The sequence below is a fragment of the Synchiropus splendidus genome, chromosome 11 (genome assembly GCF_027744825.2).
Source record: "Synchiropus splendidus isolate RoL2022-P1 chromosome 11, RoL_Sspl_1.0, whole genome shotgun sequence".
Classification (NCBI taxonomy): Eukaryota; Metazoa; Chordata; class Actinopteri; order Syngnathiformes; family Callionymidae; genus Synchiropus; species Synchiropus splendidus.
The window spans coordinates 13781974-13803771 of record NC_071344.1 but is presented as its reverse complement, the minus strand read 5'-3'; the positions used below and the strand labels follow the sequence as shown (position 1 = coordinate 13803771).

Genomic DNA, 21798 nt, shown 5'->3' with positions numbered 1-21798 from the left:
GACTCTTTTTGAATTTGGCTCAGTCAGAGATTACACAACTTGATTCATGGCTGTAGGAGGGAAATGCATAAGCCAAGGGAGATCAGGGACGATCAGATCAGTCGCCCTATTTGCTCCTCATCTGTCTCAATTTTCCACTTTTGTCCTCCCGCTGATGTCCGGAGAATTGCAGGTGGATTCAATCAAGTCTTCTAATGGAACGTGAATCCCAAAAAAGGAGCGATAACATCCTCCATTTAGACTTGCAGCTGCATATGTTGTCACCCTGAGATCACCAAATGAGATGGGGAGAGGCCAGCGGGATCAAGTCAAAGATCGCTGATGTTTTCTCTAAGGGTCTCCTCAGGGAAACAAAACTTTACCTCCCTAAAGTACAAGCTTTGTTCTGCTACTTTTAGGTGAGAAGTAATTATCTTCCTTTTGGCATGCCGCCTTCAAGCGCTCTGAGGGTGGCGCCGGGCCAGCTCCATGTGGATCAGGCTCCCAGAGGAAGCCTTTGCCAACTCCATCCTTTATGTGCGCATGAAAATTCCTGCCCACTTGAACACTCCAGGCTTGTATGTGTTTACCCTGCTGTGCTGGATGCTGAATGCTTTTCTGATGTCGAAACATCGCCTCTGAAAGGTCTGCAGCTGAGGTGCCGGAGCCGTGGCACCAAGCGGCAGCCGCAGAGCTCAGCACACATCAGCCATTGTAAGCTGAGCCTGCCAGACATTTACAAGATAAATATGACGCTCAAGACGAGAAATCTGCATTGCTGAGATGTGGGCCGCTCCAAATGTTTTTCACGGAGGAGCGAGCTCCTGTCACGAGGAAGCCCGGCTCTCCAGCAAGCTGACTCAGGTCGCCCCGTTTCTGCGAGTGGATCATTCCGCGTATTGGAAATCCATAGTTTTGACTGAACACCGTGCAGGAATGGAGAGACATTTTTCTCATTTGCTGCAGGATACCGTCGTCCAGTGGAAATAGTGGAATACAAACAAGCGTGCCGAACTGTGCAGGCAATCCATTTTAACGTAGAATTTAATTTGTATCACATTCTTGTTGTTTTTCTCTGCACCACAATGAATCATTCAGTAGTTGGAAAAAACAGTCTCACCTTCCTCATACTATTTGTTCATTCTATTGTTTGTTATTATTGTTATTTGACCTCATGTCCTGGGTGCTGGCGTATGAAATGTGATTGACAGCGTTAATATTCCAGTTCAAGCAGGTGGTAGTAGTGTTCGGGATTGAACCGACCTGCAGCTCTACTGTGAAATGTAAATTTCACATTTGTAATTGCAGTTGTGCTGCATGTCTGCTGGAGCATCTTACAGTAGCACGTCTTACTTCTGCGGCAGGACAACTGTTCATCATTCCTCAGTGGAGTTCAGGAGTTGTTCATGTGATTTAGTGACTGGTGGAGGCCAATATCGTAGGTCGGAGCATCACTCTTTTATCCCAAAGTAGCGAAAGTTGGGAAGCTGCTGACACAGTGAGCACTGAATAATAGCCTGGAGGAGAAAAAGAGCTTTCTGAGAAAGACTGTAGCCAAATGGGGAGCAGGTTAGGAATAGTAAAATCTTCAAACACAGGGTGGACCATTTGGGCGTTGTGATTTGGTTTTGTTTAAACTTGTCTTCAAGCCATGTAAACATTAACTTGAATGAAGGACCAAAAGCACTGCAACACAAGAAAAAAAAAGTCAAAAATATTTACAGTAAACTCTCAACCCGGGCCTGGTCACAGCGTTGATAGCTATCCCCACCATCAACATCCCGTCACATGGGTACTGTCAGTCCTGCTGGACTCTCCAGCAGGGAGGCAGTCAACGAAAAGCAAAGTGGATCCGCTGCATTTTCAAAGTTCAACACTGTACACAGGCTTTGAATCACAGTGGATCCGTCACAGAGACGATCCGACGGTGACAAGGAAAGTGATCGAATAAAGAGCCAACATGTGAGACGTGGCTCGGACAGTCCAGATAACCTTTGGCTGTTGTTGAACCGCTCCTGCCCGGTGCGGCGCCTCTGAGTGGTGGAGCGGGTTGCCAGGTTTTCTACTGTGGTTTTATGGAGATGGCTTCAGCTCCACGGTTTTGTATTTTAAATCTGCGATTTGAAAATTACATTCCATTATATCAAACTGTCAGTTTGAGTTGAAAATAAAACATAGTTCCTACCTACTCGAACAATCACGGCTATCTAAATAAAGAGGAACGGTAGTTGACAAAGTAGAAGGATTTTGATGTTTCACCGTAACCCCGTCTGTCTTTACACCGACATGTTAATTGTAAGGATGTTCTAGTATTATATGAAACATATTTCTGCTCATCTTTCCTGGCTACCACTTGGTTTTTCCGCGACTGTTTTACTGCTTCTTCAGAGCAGTAACAGCTCATTTATCCTGAGAGCCGTGCTCATCAAATGTGGCGTCACTTCCCACATGCCTTTTAGCTGAAGTTTCCACAAACCACCGTGGCTGACTGCCAGTTTCCAAGCTGTCCAGTCACTGGACCCCTGCCAGCCCACTTTACCTGTTGTCCAACCAGAACCAGGCGGGGCTTTATGTAGGACAGTCCCACTGCACAGCCTCGGAGCCAGCAGGCTGGTGACAGCTTATGCTAATGTCCATATGTTCAGGACTGCGCTCAGCTTGGCCATTTGCTGGACGGAAACGCTATTCAGTCGTATGTCGCTCAGTGGCCATCAGCCCTGGGAGGAGACGGCGGGGAGCAGTGCTCCAGTCTAATGTCATTTTCACAGCAAGTTGAAACCCCGAGAGCCGACTTGAAGTTGACGATGCGACACTCGACTTGTGGATGGTGACCTCGCCGCAGCCGCAACGTTCTCCGACTCCTTTTTTTTTTCTCTATTAAGGTCTAATTGCTAATCTTCCCCTCTAACCTAATAAAGCATCACTCAAGGCCATTTCAAGCTCATAATTATCGTGTCAGTGTTAATTAAAATAATTTCCATCCCTTCGCCTTTTACCGCTTATGGAAGTTGACAAAGTGACATTGTGTGGAGCACAAAAGTTGTTGATGGAGCTGACGTTTTTCTTGTTTTAGCTGGTGTCGCGAATGACAAGTTCTGCAATTGTGATGTTTGTGTGGTGTCATCTAAAGGCACAGGGAGAATCTTGACTCGGAGTCCTTCACCTGACAATGAGAGACGCCTCCATACACCGCAGTCGTCTTCTTTTCATTGCCCCGTGGTTTTATTTGTCACTTTATTTCATCATTGCCCTAATGCGTCTGTTTACCAGCTGACTTTAATGAATGTTTATTCTCCCGATGATATCACTTATCTTTTTGTATCTTCTGCTAGTGCTCTCTGACAGAATTCATGAGTCAGCTCTTTTGCTGTCGATCTTCACACATTCCAGTCTTTAATGTCTATTTTAATGATGCGCTTTATTTTGTTTTCGATATGTATTACATTTTTCACGCTACTTTTGCTCTCGCCTTTCTGTCTCTGATCTAATCTAAGGTTTTTCTAGTATTAAGTGTTCATTCCTAGCATCCATTTATTCTCTAATAAATTCTGTGCACGGAATTGACTCGTGCGACGCACAACAGGTTGAGCATTAGTGTACACTGTCGGTGGCGGAGAACCAAAGTCTCCCCTTCACATGGGGTTTTGCGGGAGGGTAGGACTCCCGACGGCCCATTGAATGCACTCTCACTCTCTCACACCATAAGCTTCACAAATGTTTGATCTTCCAGCCACAAACTGATATTGATGAAAGCTTTTCCTCCTATTTCTTGAGAGGAAAAAAAAAATCTCATCTGGGTTATTCCCGGCTGTGCTGTAAACTGGGGTCCATAAAGCTCCCTAACATGCCTGTGTGGTGCACATGTTCAGGTGATGAACGTCCATCATTGGGCTCGTGTAGTTCTCTGCCATCAGAGTAGCCATCAGTCGCTCCCTTTCCTAAGGCTGCAGCCATATGCCTTTACTTAGAGCCACCTGCCTTCCGTGCACTTTGCGGGAGATGGGGGAAGAAAAGCTTCGAAAAAAGCTTCCAAACTGGCTAAATGGACTAGCAGCATGTCGGTCAGCGCCGGCGTGAACAGGATGTTATTCTATTGGCCTCTGTGTAATTCAGCTGTGCACCTCTGTTATTCCTACACCTTTGGCTTTTATTCAATCAATCTCTGCCCCATTGAAATGAAACACGCCACACTTCTTGAACCACCAGAAACCCGGAGCGCACACACATTCACCCCCAAGCTTTTAAGCATGCCCGCGTTGCTTCTACGGTGCCATCTGGTGCCCACCATTACTTGCCTTTTTACTATAAAAGCTGACAGTTATTTCCCTAAAAACATGTATTTACAGCTACAGTCTCCCCAGTGAGTCATGCTCTAATCCAAAGTTTCCTTGATTAATTATTGCTTGACTCTGTTCATGATATACAGTGGGTCCTTGGAACTCCGACTTAATTTGTTCCAGAAGCTGTTCAAATTATTAAGTTGTTTTTTTTTTTTTTTTGAGAGAGAGAGAGAGAGTTCAGAAACTTCCCCATAAGAAATAATGACTGTTTTTAAACAAGATGTGAGCACAATTGGTGCGCCATCTACTGCCGGCTCCGCTTCAGTGACAGGCTTTTAGCCAGGATCTTGAAACAGGGTTTCCATAGCCCCGCCCCCAACCGGAAACAGGACCACTTGGATTTAGATCCCTGTTCCATCCGCCGTTATGATCTACATGGCTATTTTGCTCACATGTGACAAGCACTGTGTGACCCCTTCTCCCCAGTGCAGTTAGCTTCTTTTCACTCGTAAACAAACATGGCGACCGCGTCACTCAGTCCACTCTATCAGTGATCATATGTTTTTCGACTGAGATTTTGTTCGTGAATACCACTGTGTGAATCACTAAGGAAACAAATGCTTCACTTTCTGTTCCAAGTTTGGGTCCCTTTTTTAATTTCCAGTGAAGCGAACGACCACAAACCTGTCTTGCATCCTCAACGTTTACATCCTCCACTTCCCAAAGATACCATGGAACTCATCCATGATTATCCATCTAATATTTTCAAAACAAATCATGTTTTTTTTCATCAGTTTCACGGTTTAGATGTGGAGATGTACCACAGACCTTGATCTTGGGGCCACACAAATGCGCCCGTGGCCCATTCAAGTAATGGAACTGCTTCATGACTCTCGATTTCATTTGTGATCAACAACCATATTTAATCTACTTACACATAAACAAACCAAAACCTTGTGAAATGACATGAAACCATGTGATCATCGCAAAGATATTTGTCATCGAAAAGTCCAACCAGCAGCAGAAGCAGGTGCAAGTCATGTTCATCACTAAAAAAAAAAAAAAAAAAAGGAAAAAATACCTGTGATGCAAACTGTTGAGAAAATTGGGAAAAACTGAATAAAATTCTGAATAAAATACATATAATAAAACGATGTCTAAATATCATATAATAAAATAAATTATAAGAGTGAAGTGTAAAACTGAACTGAAACCGGTGCTTTCATGAACAGTGTCTACTGTTGAGGGCGCCATCACTTTCTCAACCTGGCTCTATGGCTAAGAATCCCTGCTATAGACCACCCAGGCAAAGGCAAATCTGGCATGTGTGAGCTCTCTTTATTGGTGTGACCTGAAATAAACAGATCACAACATCAAATAATCTCATGCCCATTTACAGAAGCCTCCTCCGTCACCATGGAGGCGGCTCCAAGCCTTGCGATGCTCTTCCTGTCAGCCACTCTAACGTGTTATTCAGCCTTAATAACGTGGCCAACATGCGCTGAGCATCTCAGGAAACAAGGCCACATGTTGCTTGAGACATTGTTTGATAATCTACAACAGTAATGAGCAGAGATTCCTGGCCCACACTAATTGCTTGCAGGGCCTTTGCATGGCTCATCAGAGAGCAGTTTAATTGGCCATCAGCACCACGCCACGCATGAGGCCACAGCCACAGACGTGTTACCACAAAAAAGATGCTGGCGGAATAAGCAAGCAGCTCCATCCATTCAGACGGCCGACCTGACAGCGGATCAGCTGGTGGCCCTTCATCTGCCATCGCCTCTGTTTGCAGCTGCCCCCCAGTGCTCTGGAGAAAAACGTGTTTAGTTGGTTGACGTAATGAAGCGCACCCCACTTTTATAGGGATCGAGGCCTGTGGGTGCGGGGCGGACTCGCTCAGAGGTAAGTGTGGCGATCATTTCATTTGCAGTGGAGTACGTGTGCAGAATAAACAGCGACGGAGGCGGGAGAGGAAGTTGAAATTGCTGCGTATGTACATTGCTTTTCTGTGAGAAACGATGCCCTCAATGGAAACCACACAACTCTTCATGGGCCATTACTCCACTCTGGAAAATACAATCACACATGAACACAGAGGACTGATGATGGTGTCTTTCAATTGGCGCACTGTTCACATTGACAGCAGGACAATAACAAAGAGATTGGATGATTTTTTTTTTTCCCCCTCCCGTGTCTTCCACTCTACACTTGAGAGGGTTGTCATTGTCAACCCTGTGTCGCCTTCATGCTGATGAAGCCAGCGACACCTCGCTCAGGGAAGAAGCAGCCATATTTGGTGTCGGATTCCTCGAGCCTTTTCGTGGGATTTCAACATATTTTAAATGGCCCAACATTGGTGGGAAAAAAACCGCCGATGTCTTGTTGTTCCCTGCTAATGAATCCCAGTGTGTATTGGGTCCAATACTACGGAAGAGGATTAGGGCCAGTAAAGAAAAAAAAAATTTTTTTTCTCAGAATTCTGACTTTAAAGTCAGAATTCTCACTTTTTTCTCAGAATTCTGACTTTAATCTCAGAATTCTCACTTTTTTCTCAGAATTCTGACTTTAAAGTGAGAATTCTCACTTTTTTCTCAGAATTCTGACTTTAAAGTGAGAATTCTGACTTTAATCTCAGAATTCTCACTTTTTTCTCAGAATTCTGACTTTAAAGTGAGAATTCTGACTTTAATCTCAGAATTCTCACTTTTTTCTCAGAATTCTGACTTTAAAGTGAGAATTCTCACTTTAATCTCAGAATTCTCACTTTGTGACGTTGAGCAATGAATTGTGGGGCGGGAAACGTCAGATCGCTGTGTAGCTGTGAAGAGACAACATGTCATCGACCAGTGACTTTTTGCGCAGTCGAGGAGTTTCAGAGGACATCATCTCACTTATGGAGGAGCAGAGGGTGAGTAACATATTGCCTTCATTTGGTGACTGTTGAGTACTTAAAGGAAATGCTCCATGTAGCTTGTAGCTTCGCTGCTAATTCATAAAAAAGAGACTGACGTGACAATCCATATATGTCACGGTGATGTCATATACACATAGACACACATATGCACACACACGTCTGTACTTTACTACTAACTGGGAAGGTTGATGAGTGGAGTGAACTGTTGAAACTGACACAACACCATAAATGCGAACATTATTATTTACAAAATATATAATATGCATACTGTCTTGTCAGACGCTACATTATTTCAGTAATTCTAAAATATGATTGGTTTTTATCTTTTCTTGTGCAGATAAAGTGACTGATGGAGGCTACAACTCACACAGTGGCGGCTGAAAAGCCAGATTTGGATGACTTCATCAAGCTGTGCTTTAGACTTTCACTCAGCAATAAAGAAATACTTGCAGTAGTGGCACATCATGCTCAGACTGTCATGAGTATTCGGACTCTGAAGAGAATATGCCGAAGACTTGGTTTGTATCGAAGAAAGAACCAGTCAGACCTGGGAGAAGTGTTGGCTTTTATCCAGCAAGAGATCATGACGAGTGGGCAGATGCAAGGTTATCGATGGCTTCATCTACGAGCAATTCAGAAAGGATTTGTTGTGTCACAAGACACAATACGGCAAATTATAAAAATGATTGACCCTGTTGGTGTGGAATTAAGAAGAGCACGACGCCTACGAAGACGGCAATACAGCTGCAGAGGACCAAATGCTGTTTGGCACATGGATGGCTATGATAAATTGAAACCCTATGGGATTGGCATCCATGGCTGCATTGACGGGTTTAGCCGATACGTATTATGGGCAGAGGCCTACACCACAAACAATGATCCGAAGGTGGTTGCAAGTTACTTTATTAAAACGGTTTCACGCATTGGTGGATGCCCAGAAAGGATCCGTGCTGACAGGGGCACAGAAAATGGCCATGTTGAACAGATGCAAATGTTTTTGCGAAGAAACCACTCAGATAGCTTTGCAGGGGACAAAAGTTTCCTTTATGGAAGAAGTACCGCCAATCAGCGCATTGAAGGATGGTGGACCACCCTCCGTAAACAGAGTGCACAATTCTGGATGAATTTATTTCAAACTCTTCAGGATGATGGTCACTTCACAGGAAACTTTCTGGATAAAAGCCTCATCCAGTTCTGCTTTCTCAATCTGATGCAGGTAAAAGACTTTGTCTGTGCATATTATTTTTTCTGCATTGAAATTAATCAATGGTAAAAATTTAATTCCGAAATACTTGAAGTAAGACAGTCAGACGTACTACAGATACTTTTGTCATTTTGCATAGTGCATACTGTAGATGGGATGACTCAAACAAGCAAATTGAATGTTCATAAAGTTGCTGGGCAAAATGTCAATAATATCAATACTTAACTATTCCGCTTTTTGGGCAGGATGAGCTGGATGAAGTTGTGAACACATGGAACTCCCACAAAATAAGATCAAGGTTGACCGGTGATGCAGCTTCAGGTCGGCCAGTCGTCATGTATTCATTCCCTGCCATTCACAGTGCTGAGGATCGACTGAAATCTGCTGAAATGGAAGAGGTCATTGTATGTATGGAAGAGTGCACGCCAAAAGCCCCGTTTCCTTGTGATGAAACTGTTTTTGAGCTGTGTTGTCTGCTCATGGAGGAAAATGAATGGCATGCTCCATCAGATCCATTAGCTGCAAGTGATTTGTACATTACATTGAGGGGAGAAATATTGAAGATTGTATGACAAGTCTATTGATGTAATATTTATTAAAACTTCGGCATCTAACTGTGTCATTAAGAGAATGAATTCTACACATTTTTTGTCCTTTGAGTTTACGTATTGTGATTTTTCACACGACATTTTAAATGTATTTTCTGTAAGTCACAAATAAATAAAAGGGCATTAAATATTTCACCTGAGTTGTGATGAATCTATGTAAAACTTCACCTACCAAAATGAGTGACAGAAAATATTTTCCTGTGTATTAATTCGCTGTCTACAATGTCGTTTTTTTAGTTTCGATTGGTTCCATAAATATTTTTGAAGTACTATGTATTGCAAAAAACATTTTACATAAACACACAAACATATAAACAACATTATGAGACCCTTCATATTTCCACACTTAATAAACACTCAGGTGAAGACAGAAATACAAAGTTGTAGAAGAGTGAGTTTATTGAATGCAATAAAATATTACTCTTCATAGTAGCAGCATGGTATATATCCATATAAAACAATGCAGCTGCTGAAACAACTTCCCAATAGTAAGTATAACATCTTCGGCTTTCTTTTAAATGAAGCCCATGAACTTTTTAGATCGTTATATTCCTCTAGTTAAGGGTGCAAAACAATTAAACAATGTCCATCATCCAAACATTGCTTTCGAGAACTGCATTGAATTCTGATCGGAAATCTGGGAAATTTTCATAGCTTTCAGCAATATGCAGAACTTTCCCACAGGTGTGCCCCACGGGTCTTCTCGTGAACTCTGTCATTTCCTGGAATTCCACAAGAATGGTGTCTGTAACAACAAGATCAGAGCCAGTGCAAAACCGGAGAAACTTCTGAAGTTTGACTTCATCCAACTCTCTGATGAACTTTTTCAGATGACTTGCCACTTCTTTCTGCTTTGGGGTTAAATCAGTCGCAAATCTCAGCAGTTGGCAGACTTTTTTTGAAGTTGGTTGCAAGTCAGAGCACAATTTGTTGAGTGCTTCAGGACTGATGGAGATATGCTGAAGAGTAACCTCCCTCCAGCAGTCTATAACAAACATGGGCTTTTGGACCAGCTCTTTGTGTGCTATTTCCAGCAGTATTGTGGGAAAGGTTTCAGCTGTGATTCTCCTTCTACATCCATAGCTGTCAAGTACTTCAACAAGATCATCTAGGTCCACTTCAGAAAAGTCCTTCATTGCTTCCATCAACACATCTCGTTCCTGGCTGCTCACAAACTGCAGGAAATGGGCTTTCGGATCACTGTAAACACAGTTGAAAAGCACTTGTTCGAGGAAGGGAAATGCAAGTTTGTTTGGGAAATAGCAACAATCTTGGTAACCTTTAACAAGGATTCTCCCAACTGCTTTCCACTTTTCCTCAGGAAAATCATGGCGGATGAATGGCACTTTAACTATTGTACCAAGGGTGCATCGTTCATAGAATTCTTGCCAGAAGCAGCTAAGAACATCCCTCAGCACTCCAGATCCAACACCTGCTTCTTCTCTATTATCTGGTAATATGCGTTTCACATTCAGTGATTTGTTCAAGATGGCGTCATCAGAGAAAGCTGTAATCATATCATTCAATGTGTCAGAGTAGTGAACAGTTATTGTCATCGCATCTGGTGGATCAGGTGGACTGAGAGGCATAGCTGGACCATCGTAAATCAATGTGACCTCTGTATCTTCCTCTGCATCATATGTGGGACCAAAAGTAATTTCTGAATCAACAGAAATGTCCAAAGATACGTAGACTTCACTTGATTCAACTGTGACCTCCTCAATTTCTGCAGAGTTGTTTTCACTGCCATTGTGTGACAAAGCCAAGACTTCCCCTGTCGTTGTGCTGGCATCATCTTGCTCATCTTTTCGCCTTGTTGCAATGTAAAAACGCAACAACGTCAGTTTTGCTGCCTCGTACATATTGCCAATGGACTGGCAGGTGTCATCAGTGAGGCAATTCTGTTTGAAATCCCACACCTCAAACTCGAAGTCCAATTCAGATCCTTTAGGAGAAATTCCACCAGGGAAAAACAGTTTTTTTCCCTCCTCAAGAATGTCCTTTAACCCAGCTTCTGTGGACATTTTAACCTTTCTGGTACCTCCTCCCTGCTTCTCCCTCACCTGTTTTGCTATTTTTCCATCATTGTGTATCCATCCAATCGCAACATTTCTTGTGGTTTTCTGCCTCTTAATCTGTTGTATTTTCGTTTTTGAGGCAGTGTCCCCTTTCGCACTTTCATTTCTGAGTTTCATTTTTTCACGGAGTTTTTCCAAAAGTCCGTTTTTTCTTTTTAATGGGGGCTGTTTTGTCTTGCAAAAATTGAAGAGAGCAATTCGGTCTCCATAACAGGGGATGTAATTGGCAAGACTTTCATCATCCATCAGTGAGATGACGTCACTATCAATCTGCACAAGAAAAACAGCAAAAAAAAGACAATCAATCAAAATATAACAGAATCACAAAGTATTGTAAGCATTATAAAATTGTAAATAAAATACAAACTGACAAAAATGCTGCAACTGTTACACGTTGAAATATATTAATAATTTGTGATGTACATATATGCCTAAAAATATTATTTCAAAACTACTTAGATTTAAATAAGCTTAGTGAGTCTAAAATTAGATTCAACACATTCGACAACAAACGACAGCAATATAAGAACAAGAAATATAATTAACAACCGTGTTATAGACTGTGTTGTTGCCCTAGTAGGTGTTAGTGGAGTGGAGTGCACTGATATTAGCGATGGTTAAGGGAAGGTTTTTGTTGGCCAACAGGCTTGACGAAGCATCGGCGAGTGAGTGTGACGGGCGTAAAATAAAATGCACGCATCAAACGAACAGTTGCCTTCATTCAAGTTCCCAATATATTACAAACACACTCACATCGTCACTGACACCTTGGCGGCGGTGACTCTACAACATTAGATACGTCTCTTTTGTGCGCTGAACATGTGAATGTCTGCAAAATAAGTCACCAAAGACAGGAGATTACTGGCTCATATGCATGTATGTTAATGGCACGATGGTTAATAGCGTCAAGACGTGCTGGTTTGTTCAAATGTTGTCTGTTTGTTCAGTGATCGCACAGTTTCTGTTATTTTACAATCGTATATTTGACTGATTTAATGAAAGCAATGTTGTGTATGAGGAGCGGTGTCTGCCTCTTCCTTAATTACCGGATCGCTGGCTCCGTCAAGCAAGCAAAGGGGCTGGATGCAAAGTGTCGCCGAGTTCTACAAATGCTATATGACGTCACCATGACGTATCTGGACTGTCTCTTGAATACTTTTGTCTGAAGGAACCAACGACTCCTCATCTGCATATTCACGCGGGTAGATCCCATCAATGTGATATGAATTAGCAGCGAAGCTACAAGCTACATGGAGCATTTCCTTTAAGTACTCAACAGTCACCAAATGAAGGCAATATGTTACTCACCCTCTGCTCCTCCATAAGTGAGATGATGTCCTCTGAAACTCCTCGACTGCGCAAAAAGTCACTGGTCGATGACATGTTGTCTCTTCACAGCTACACAGCGATCTGACGTTTCCCGCCCCACAATTCATTGCTCAACGTCACAAAGTGAGAATTCTGAGATTAAAGTCAGAATTCTCACTTTAAAGTCAGAATTCTGAGAAAAAAGTGAGAATTCTCACTTTAAAGTCAGAATTCTGAGAAAAAAGTGAGAATTCTGAGATTAAAGTCAGAATTCTCACTTTAAAGTCAGAATTCTGAGAAAAAAGTGAGAATTCTGACTTTAAAGTCAGAATTCTGAGATTAAAGTCAGAATTCTCACTTTAAAGTCAGAATTCTGAGAAAAAAGTGAGAATTCTCACTTTAAAGTCAGAATTCTGAGAAAAAAGTGAGAATTCTGAGATTAAAGTCAGAATTCTCACTTTAAAGTCAGAATTCTGAGAAAAAAGTGAGAATTCTGACTTTAAAGTCAGAATTCTGAGATTAAAGTCAGAATTCTGAGAAAAAAATTTTTTTTTCTTTACTGGCCCTAATCCTCTTCCGTACAATACAGGTGGTTTTCAAAGTGCTAGACAATCCGGAGTGTGTCCTTGAGTGAGAGAAAGAGAGAGAGAGAGAGAGACACCCACACATAATGCAGTATTGATTGCTGCTTAAATCGGTTTGATAACAGCTTTGTCAAATCAGCTCTTTTAACAATCAGATTAGAGCTTTTAGTCCAATCGATCCGGGAGGATTTCAAATCTACCAGATGACATTTACAGAAGAGCACCTTGCAGAAGCCTGACCGTCCGAGCAAGGGTGCTCCGCCACTCCTCACATACCTGACAGACATTATGCCCAAAGACGAGAGTAAAGTGCAGGACGGTGAGCAAGCATGTGACCCGAGTCGCTCATCGGAAGGAGCGTGGACAACAGCAGCTTCAGTTTCCGATGAGTCCTCTCCCAGACGGCGGAGGATGAGCAGCGGTGATGGGCACGCTGCTTGTCCACCTGTGTACCCTGGTATCGATTCTCCTGCCGCTGAACCTGAATTAATGTCAAACCAAGATGAAACAAATGTCACCTGAAATGCCACCTACAGTAAATATGTATAAGACCACTCATCCCATGCCATTACAAAGTGGCTCTCCCACTGCTCTGGGTTCTTGCATTTATACCTTAAATGCACGGCGTGGTGCGTGCTCCGGCGTCCATTATTTCAGCGTGGCGGGTCGGCTGGCATTTGGGATGCATTAAATCTGGCTTTATGAGTCGCCGTATCAGTGGGTGAAATGGAAGTACTCACTGGTAATTGCTATTATTCTCTATATTCCACATTGAAAGGTACTCTCCTGAGCTATTATTCCGGTTGCCAAGTCAGCGAGCGGTGACTGCGAGACGAGTCGGAGCTTCCCTCTTGGGTTTCTTAATTGGCTTTGTTATTGCAAACCTGTGCAGGGTGAAGCCGGCGACGGAGAATCTGGGCTTCGGTGTATAAGATCCCCAGCTCTCCTACTGTGACCCTCTTCCCAGGGGCAGAGTATTCACAGCTGCTCTCTCTGGAGAAGGTGACCTGGCTTTGAATCCCTCATATGCCGCTCCCAAAGGACTAACCCCCACCCACCCACCCACCCACCCACCCACCCATCCACTCCCACCCCTCTAGATCGTTCCTCTCGCCTCAGAGGTCATTTTCCCTCCTCTACCTCCTTTTTTTTTCCCTTTTACCGCAGCCGTCCATTTTGGCTCAGCAGGGAGTCGCTAATTCTCTCTGCGCTGCGAAATTTTCCTCACTTTTCCGGCGTGGGATGCCAACACCTCTCCAGCTCGTCAGCCTGGCATCATCAGAGCACCTGCTTCCACACAAGTGGATGCATATTAAAATGATCCTTCAGACCAGAAGGACTTGATACTTGCGTGTGTTTTAATGTCGCCCCACCGAGGCATCCGGCTTAAAAATATCCTTGGTAATAATTGCACGGCGCTCCTTGAAAGATCGTTGGAGCAGTGGGTGACTGGTTACACGGCCAACTGCTCGGTGCTACGTTTTTTTTTTCCCCCTGAACCTGACCCTTCCAGAATCCTGGGACGTAACATTTGAATGAGTATCGAGCGAAGGCAGGAGATTCTTACGTGGGTCATCCACTCTACAGGCTGTTAGTGTCCGAAGGCAACGTTGAAAATCCGGAACTCACTGCCAATCCTGAGGGCCTCCATATTCTCTTTTATCGAGCTCCTCACATCAGTCTGGTGAGCTCCTGAACGTGCGTGTGGGGCCAAAAACCCTGCATGCGCGAGGTGTTGGCATTTACCCTTTGTAAACAGGGCGTCAAATGGGACTCAAACACTCGAGTCCTATGATAATTTATGTATTTTTCCAGCTATAGTTTGGTTAATTCATCTATAGTTCAGCAGATTAGCTTTAAACATACTGGAATTCTGAGTTTTGATTTATCAACTGACAACTTTTAGTCAAGACAGGAGGAAGAAACAAACAGTTCTGCTCACAGAAATCCATTTACCTAATTTAAATGCTACATTTTATTGTTATTGTTTAGCACAAACTGAATTGTATGGCAGCTTGACAACTGATATATGATTCAGAGCAATAAACGTTTAAGCAAGGTTCAAGTAAGTCTGGTTATTTGCTTTATAAATGGTTTTTAATCATCTGCTAAATATCTTATCTTTTAAACTACAAAATGTGAATATAAAATGATAAACTACCATATTGAGAACAACAAAATAAAGCTTTAAATGTTTCTAAATAAATAATGACATGACTTGTTTTATGTTTCGATTGTTCATGTTAAATGACGTTCAATAACAATGATGCTAGCAGACCAATGCGGCGCATGGAAGGAGATCAGGCCGAGGCCCATTGACATTGAAAGGTTCCCCCACTGATGTAGAGTTTCCCTCATCACTCGCAGCGCTCTTGAGCGTCAGGAGCACCGTATGGGTTTGACCTCGGTCAGGCAGTTCCGACAGTCTTCACGAGAGAGTCACATGATGCGTGTATTCACCATCGGTGATGTTTAAACAATGGTGTGAATGATACTGTGACCATACTGGATTCATGAATCTAGTGAAGTTTTGTACACAAACTGAGTGTCGGCCATGTTTGGTGATGGATAGAAAAGTGAAAACAGCTTCATGTCCTGCTGCAGTTACGGACCTTGTTTTATCCAGGAGGAGTGAAACGAATACCGTATTTCTGTGCAGTGGTCGGCAGTAACCAGCAGCGAAGCTTAGGTGTTTTCTGTCTAACCTCCAGCATATTATGGTGCAAATACATACTTGAGGTATTTGTTTTTAATGCACCGTGAGATGGTTTCTGGCCCCCGAGTAGATATCCATGTACATGCAACTTGATTATGCAGCATTAGTCTGTTTATGATGCCGCTCTGATTCCGAGCCGCTGTGCGGCCTCTTGTAAACACAGCTCGAGAGTCCATTTGTGGAATGAAACTTTCAAGTTAATGCACGATGACCACAGCGCTGGGTTTTCAGAGGAGCGACGTTTCCCACGATGTTTGAGTCGCTATATTTGAGTGCGCTATATTTAACCATTGGTGGTTCAGTTGATCCTCAGTTGCTGTACAATACGCTCCTGATAATTATTACGCAGCAAAACCAATCAAACGGATTGTTCCCGCCCACATAATCCCAATTATTCACACATGTATATGTGGTTCCTAATCCCGCGGACCTGGTAATTACTCTAATCTTGGGTGTCGGAGGAAAGGCGTGACTGGGGAAGCGCCTGCTGGTGGCACACAGAAGTGTTTGCTTCTGCGGTCTGTGGGCTCCGTCGACCCCCAGACAGGTTCCCAAGACCTGCTGCTGTCGGTGGGATTCCGGGGTCCCTTCCCTCCCAGTACCCTCGCAAACAGAGTGCTTATCTGTGCACACACAGCTCGGCTGGACTTGTCTTTATGGAACGTAAAATGGCCATATGGGCTTCTTGCCCCTCACAAAAGTGAACAAACTCTCCGCCGGTGTGTAACCCTGCCTCCTGCTTTGAACATGCAATCTGCCAAAATCCTTTTCTAATTAAGTTCCCGCTTTTGTCCCCCACTTTCAATATCGCTGCTGCCAACCACGCGATTGAAACTAGTCAAAGAGCAATCATCTTAAAAGCAGGGGCTGCAGCGAGGGACTGGCTGTTTCAGGCAGTCATTACCAATGCAGCATACGTCTCCATTAATGAGCTGTAAAATGGCACCTTATCAAATACCTGTGACCTATGGAGAGGCAGGCTGCAGCTAGGCATGATTAGCTGTGATAATGACATAAAAGGCCCGCGGTTCTTTGAGGGGAGATGGTGGTTGTAGAGTGAAATGCCTTCAGCTATCTGATGTCTATTCCAGGAGCTCACAACTCACTTGACGTGTCCACTGTAAAAGCCGCTCCTTTAGCATCGGCGTGTGGCTGACAATGGATTTGTTATTCCGCTTTCATAAATACACCTTAAGTGCCATCTGCATTTGTTGAGCGGTGTTTCAGGGGCTCATTGACCGCCAGGCTCCAATCTTGAGAATTGCTTTTGTGTCGCCTCTATTGTATGGTGCCGATATTTAGAGCACACCAGCGTTGGAATCAATACTCGCTGTCACTGGAAGAAAGGGATGCCTTGACTGCATATGCCAAATAGAGCGGGGCTGATGACTGCTCCATTAGGAGGACTGCTCAATATGATTGGTGTCAGACAGTCAGGGTTGCGCTGCTAAACAATGTGTTTTGTTTGGGGGTGACTGATGTCCGAATTCTGGTGGTCTGCAAATGATTTCAATATTCAGTTGTGACCAGTATTGCTTTTATATTGCAACAATGTGATGGAAAAATTCAGCCTGTCCTGTCGGCTCCTCCGATCGATCGGCCGATTTATTGGCACCATGTTATTTCTCTTCAAAAATGATACTTGGCAAACAAAAACATAGCAGGCATTTCTCCAGAAAAGCATGCTGCTTGTTGCGATGCTGCAGAGTCGCCTGCAGTCCTGCAGCCACGGTCATTCAGCACTACTTCTCCGCCAAGGAGGATGACCACCAAAATTGCAGTTTGCAACATGTACACCGACACACTAAAACAAGTCTCCAATTCCAAACATGAGGGCTACCAAGTGGCTAGTAGAGCGAAAGGCAAAACTGCTAATGGGTTTTTGTTTTGGACGAGCGGTGGAGCTGAAGAACGGAGCTTTCATCAGCTAATAGATCACCTGGTCCCCAGGTACTTGTTCCCTGGACATGTAGTCGATGAAAAGAGGAGCAGTCTGTCAGGTTATAAGGCAACATTCCCGTATTTAACAGGAGATTGAGTGAAGTTTACACTGCGCTTTTGAACTGTTCATTGAAAAGGGAATAAAAGTTAAGTTTTTATCATCTATTTGTCACTTATTTTGCTTGAAAAGTTGCAGTGTTTTCTATACAGTCTTGTTCAGTAGTAGTGCTAGTAGTAGAGTAGGTTTGTGTATTTAATAAAAAAAAAAAAAAAAAAGGGTTTGGGCTCAGACGACAGGTTGACTCTTTCTGGGGCTCTTCTCACGGACCTCAAATGTTTTTCAGTTTGCTCAGTTTATTGTGGTTTTGTTCAGTGTTTCTGCGATCATAGGGGCTCCATTTTGTGTTCTGAAGTTAAGAATTATTTTGTCAAGAGGACTGAAAGTGTACTGCTGTCAATGTGGCGGCTTAATCCATCATTAACCAGATTTGTTTTTCTTTTGAATTGGATGTAATTAAAAAAGTGTAAAAAGTAAAAAGTGTTTTCAGGCAGTTGAGGTGGACACTGCGCTGCAGACGGGTGACTTATACACCTCACTTTTTTATCTCTGTCGTCAGAATCCACAGTAACAGCTCAGACGCAGTACAAATAATTCTCATTGCTCCGATGACTTGGCCTTTCTACCGTTGCCGTCCCTCTCTTGTTCGTAGCTACAGGGTAAATCATTAGTTTTCTTCTCCAGCAGACACGGCCTGAAAGGATCAATTGATTCGATTGTCACTTCATCACAGACGTCATTGCATTTTTGTGGTCAACATTGACCCCCTTTTGTGTATCGACGGCGACGAAGACACTGGATTCATGCTCTTGTTTAATTGTCTCCCTGGTGGATCATGAAGACGAACCGTCTAAAACACGTTACGCCACAAGTGTTAAGGAATTGAGTGGGTTTAAAGCGGACGTTTTCTTGGAGAAAGTGTCCTGCATACGTTGCTTTGGGTAAATTGAAAGTGGTCAGTGCAACGGCTCCCCGCTGAGTCGTTGTCCACATCTGCTTTGAGGCATCGCAGCAGGAGACTCCATCCACATCAAGCAGCTAATTTGATTCATGGCTTTGCTTATGCTAATTGTGTTGTTTGAGGATTCCGTTTTCCTGCCGAAACAGACAAACACGGGAGAACGACGGCGCCATGCAGTCCGGGCACAAGTGAGCCAGGACTCTGCTCCGGTGTCTGCGGCGCTATCATTCCTGTTTTCCTTCCGCCGCTCGACTCGTCTGCAGGGAAGGGCCGTGCACGCAACATGTCAAGTCTTTAGCAGTGAGGCATAGCGCTTCCTTGTAGTCATGGCTGTCCTTCTTGAATTGCACTGTGTCATTTGCTTTAATTCCTGTGTTCCCTCTGTGATTAATTAGTAACTGCACATCCACGTCAGTATTTCTTCCTTCAGTAACTCCAGCACTAACCTGCTGTGTTCACTGTTCTCTGCACCGAGGTTCACTCCATCATTACCAGTGTTATTGATATGCTTGTTTTGGCTAGATTTAGGTTGTAATATATTCAGTTCTTTCAATCAAAAATAGCTTTTTGGAGTGGCCTCGGTTCTCAATAGGCGGCTCTCGGGCCGCCTCTCACCCACCAGCTGATTATTCGTGGCCCATGAACTGCCTTATTAGTGATCTTGTGCTGCGGCAGGCACATTCTGAATGACCGTAACTCTTCTAGTGTTTGTCCCGTGGAGGAAATCTTAGCACCATCCGAAACAAACAAACCAGGGCTTTGTGCTGACCTAACTGTTTCAATGGTTCCCCCACATTAGGTGTGAACTTGGACCCAAACTCAGAAGGGATTAGTAGAGTAGCCTGCCTCCTGGTTCCAGAGTTGTGCAGGCTTGTCACTGCGTTTACCCGAGAATGGTTGGAGTGGAATATTTTGGAGCGCCATTACTGAAAAGAAAATACTACGAAAATTCTTTCTTTCATTTGCTTTTGTTGAGGCTGTCAGTGGAGTCAACCGAGAGTTCTGCGAGCATCTATGAAAGACCAAAACCGTCATGTTCAAGTCCACCTCCGTGATTGTGTGTGTGCGCGAATGTCACCTGCAGGACATGTGAAGTAATGTATGCAATCCTCGTCTTCTCAGGTCACCCATCGTAGCGTCTGTCAAAAGTCTAACCATCTACACATATTGCACATATTGGCTGTTTTCTTTTCTGTCCATGAACAGACCACAGTGTTTGGCCCGAGATTCTGATCATTGCTCTGCAGGAAAAGTCAACAGGAGTTAGTCTATTAATTATTCGCGCGGTGACAAAGACGCAGCCTTGTTTTCTAAATGTTCCTTTCATATAGAGGTTCACACTGGTACACGGGAGGAAAAAAACAGGATCAAAGTTGTGAGACTTGACTTTAATGATGCGCAGTTTTCATGCGATGTCAAAGTGAAACGGAGGAGTCTGCCGTTTGAACTGAGGAGGAACTAATCACCGCTCGCTCTGCCACGCCAGTTATTGTTCCCTAACAAGTGCAGCTAGCCGACTTTAATGCCATTAGGCCAACAAACTTTGGGCTTTCTGGTGAAGTAGTCAAAGATGAATAAAGATAAAACTACACATCATCAGGGTTGAGTTTGTCAGAGACCCAATCCGCGCAGTTGGAAATTGTTTTATATGTTTCTGAAGAGATGAAAGTCATTTCATTTGTCTACTCCGAGCATAAATTTAAAAAGACTCTAATCTCTTTTTATTTCTGCCTTTTAAGGCGCTTGTACATTTGAAGCAGGTTGAAATATTGATGAGGCCGAGACGGAACCCTGCTAGTTGGTATTTGAGGAAGCCGAGCTCAGATTTTCTTTAGCTGGATTTAACTGTCCAGTGTGTGCACACACACTCACACACACACACACACACGCTGGTGTTCACACCTCAGGGAACACCAGTCGCCGATAATCAAGTGTGTTTCTGCTATTGTTTGAAGATACTTTTATACATTTATTCACAAGGGAGGCCGTGGGTTATGTGTCAAACTCAGGGCCTAGGGCCCCAAGTCTGGGCCACCACCTCAATTTACATAGCCCTTGATGCTGTAAAGTGAAATTCCATCCTGATGTGGAGTGAATCTAGTGGTCGCTCATCCATGTGGCTGTCAAGAGGCTGCTGTTGAGTTTTATGTTTCCTGTCAGGATTTTGTGACTGACCCATTAATATGTATTGTTTTGGGAGCGCCACTTTAAATTTAGGCGCCTTATGTGATTGAGTTCGACACGCCGGCCTCGGGGCCTGGGAGCGTGGTGGCTAGGTCGGCACTCTTGATGGATTTATTTAGACGTGTCGGAGCAGACACAGGAATAACAAACCGCAATCTGCTCATCATTACTGAAGGATAAGTGCAAGGGATGATGCACGCCTTTAGAATTTGGGGCTTCAGTTTGAGCATTTGAGAGTGTGGTGGATCTGTATCATGGTGTTGCACTGTGCTATTTAAGTTCCAGTGGCTGTCTGTTCTGCAAGTTGTCATATGAAGTACATGTCTTTTATCTGTCTGAGTCCAGAACGTAACATAGACGATCGGAACTTTACAAACCTGTGGGGTTGATCATGAAGGCACCGTAGCTTATACACCCTGTGTTTATTATTGGATTACTGTTGACAACCTCGTGGTGTCTACAGAACGTCATCACATTGAATCTTTTTTTATGGCCTGCAATTCTCTAACTAGTTTTCTTTTGTCTTGCTCATCTGCACCGCTGCTTCTTCACCAGCCTCAGTGCACAAAGCCCAGTATAGTAAGTGAAATGAAAGGGGGAAATGAAAGGAGCTCCTCCGTGTTGTGTGTCGCTGTACTTCATCATCTTTAGCAAAAGTGCTGCAACTGCAATTATGAATTTGTAAAGAGATGAATCACCTAATTATGTCTCTTAAAAAACACTCTGTATGGACTCCATTAAGCTGCTTACTTCTTGGGGAACGGCTAGAACTTGGCCAGGTTGTTGCTGGCAGGTCGGTGGACCACATCTGGCCTTTAATCTTATGGTTGCAAAATACGTTCTGGTTAAAAGCTCTGTCTCATACTACTGCAAACCGTCGTGAGGGATGAAGTCGAAGTGTTGTCCTTGAGGCGCGATTGTCTGTAAAAAAACCACCAAATTGTTTGTTTGTTTTTGTCTCTCTGAATTTCCGCATCTCT

At 43.6% G+C, this 21798-nt stretch overlaps 2 protein-coding genes across 5 annotated transcripts in view; one reads left to right on the top strand and one right to left on the bottom strand.

Annotated features, from left to right (window-relative positions):
- The window catches only part of unc5a (unc-5 netrin receptor A), a 166402-nt gene that overhangs the window by 30967 nt on the left and 113637 nt on the right, over window positions 1-21798 (top strand). The gene's annotated exons all lie outside the window — the stretch shown is intronic.
- Window positions 9519-12511, bottom strand: LOC128766904 (uncharacterized). Its single transcript, XM_053878461.1, has 2 exons — window positions 12375-12511; window positions 9519-11336 (listed from the first exon to the last, which is right to left on the bottom strand). The coding sequence occupies exons 1-2, from the start codon at window positions 12447-12449 to the stop codon at window positions 9564-9566; spliced, it is 1848 nt and encodes a 615-aa protein (XP_053734436.1). The 5' UTR covers window positions 12450-12511; the 3' UTR covers window positions 9519-9563.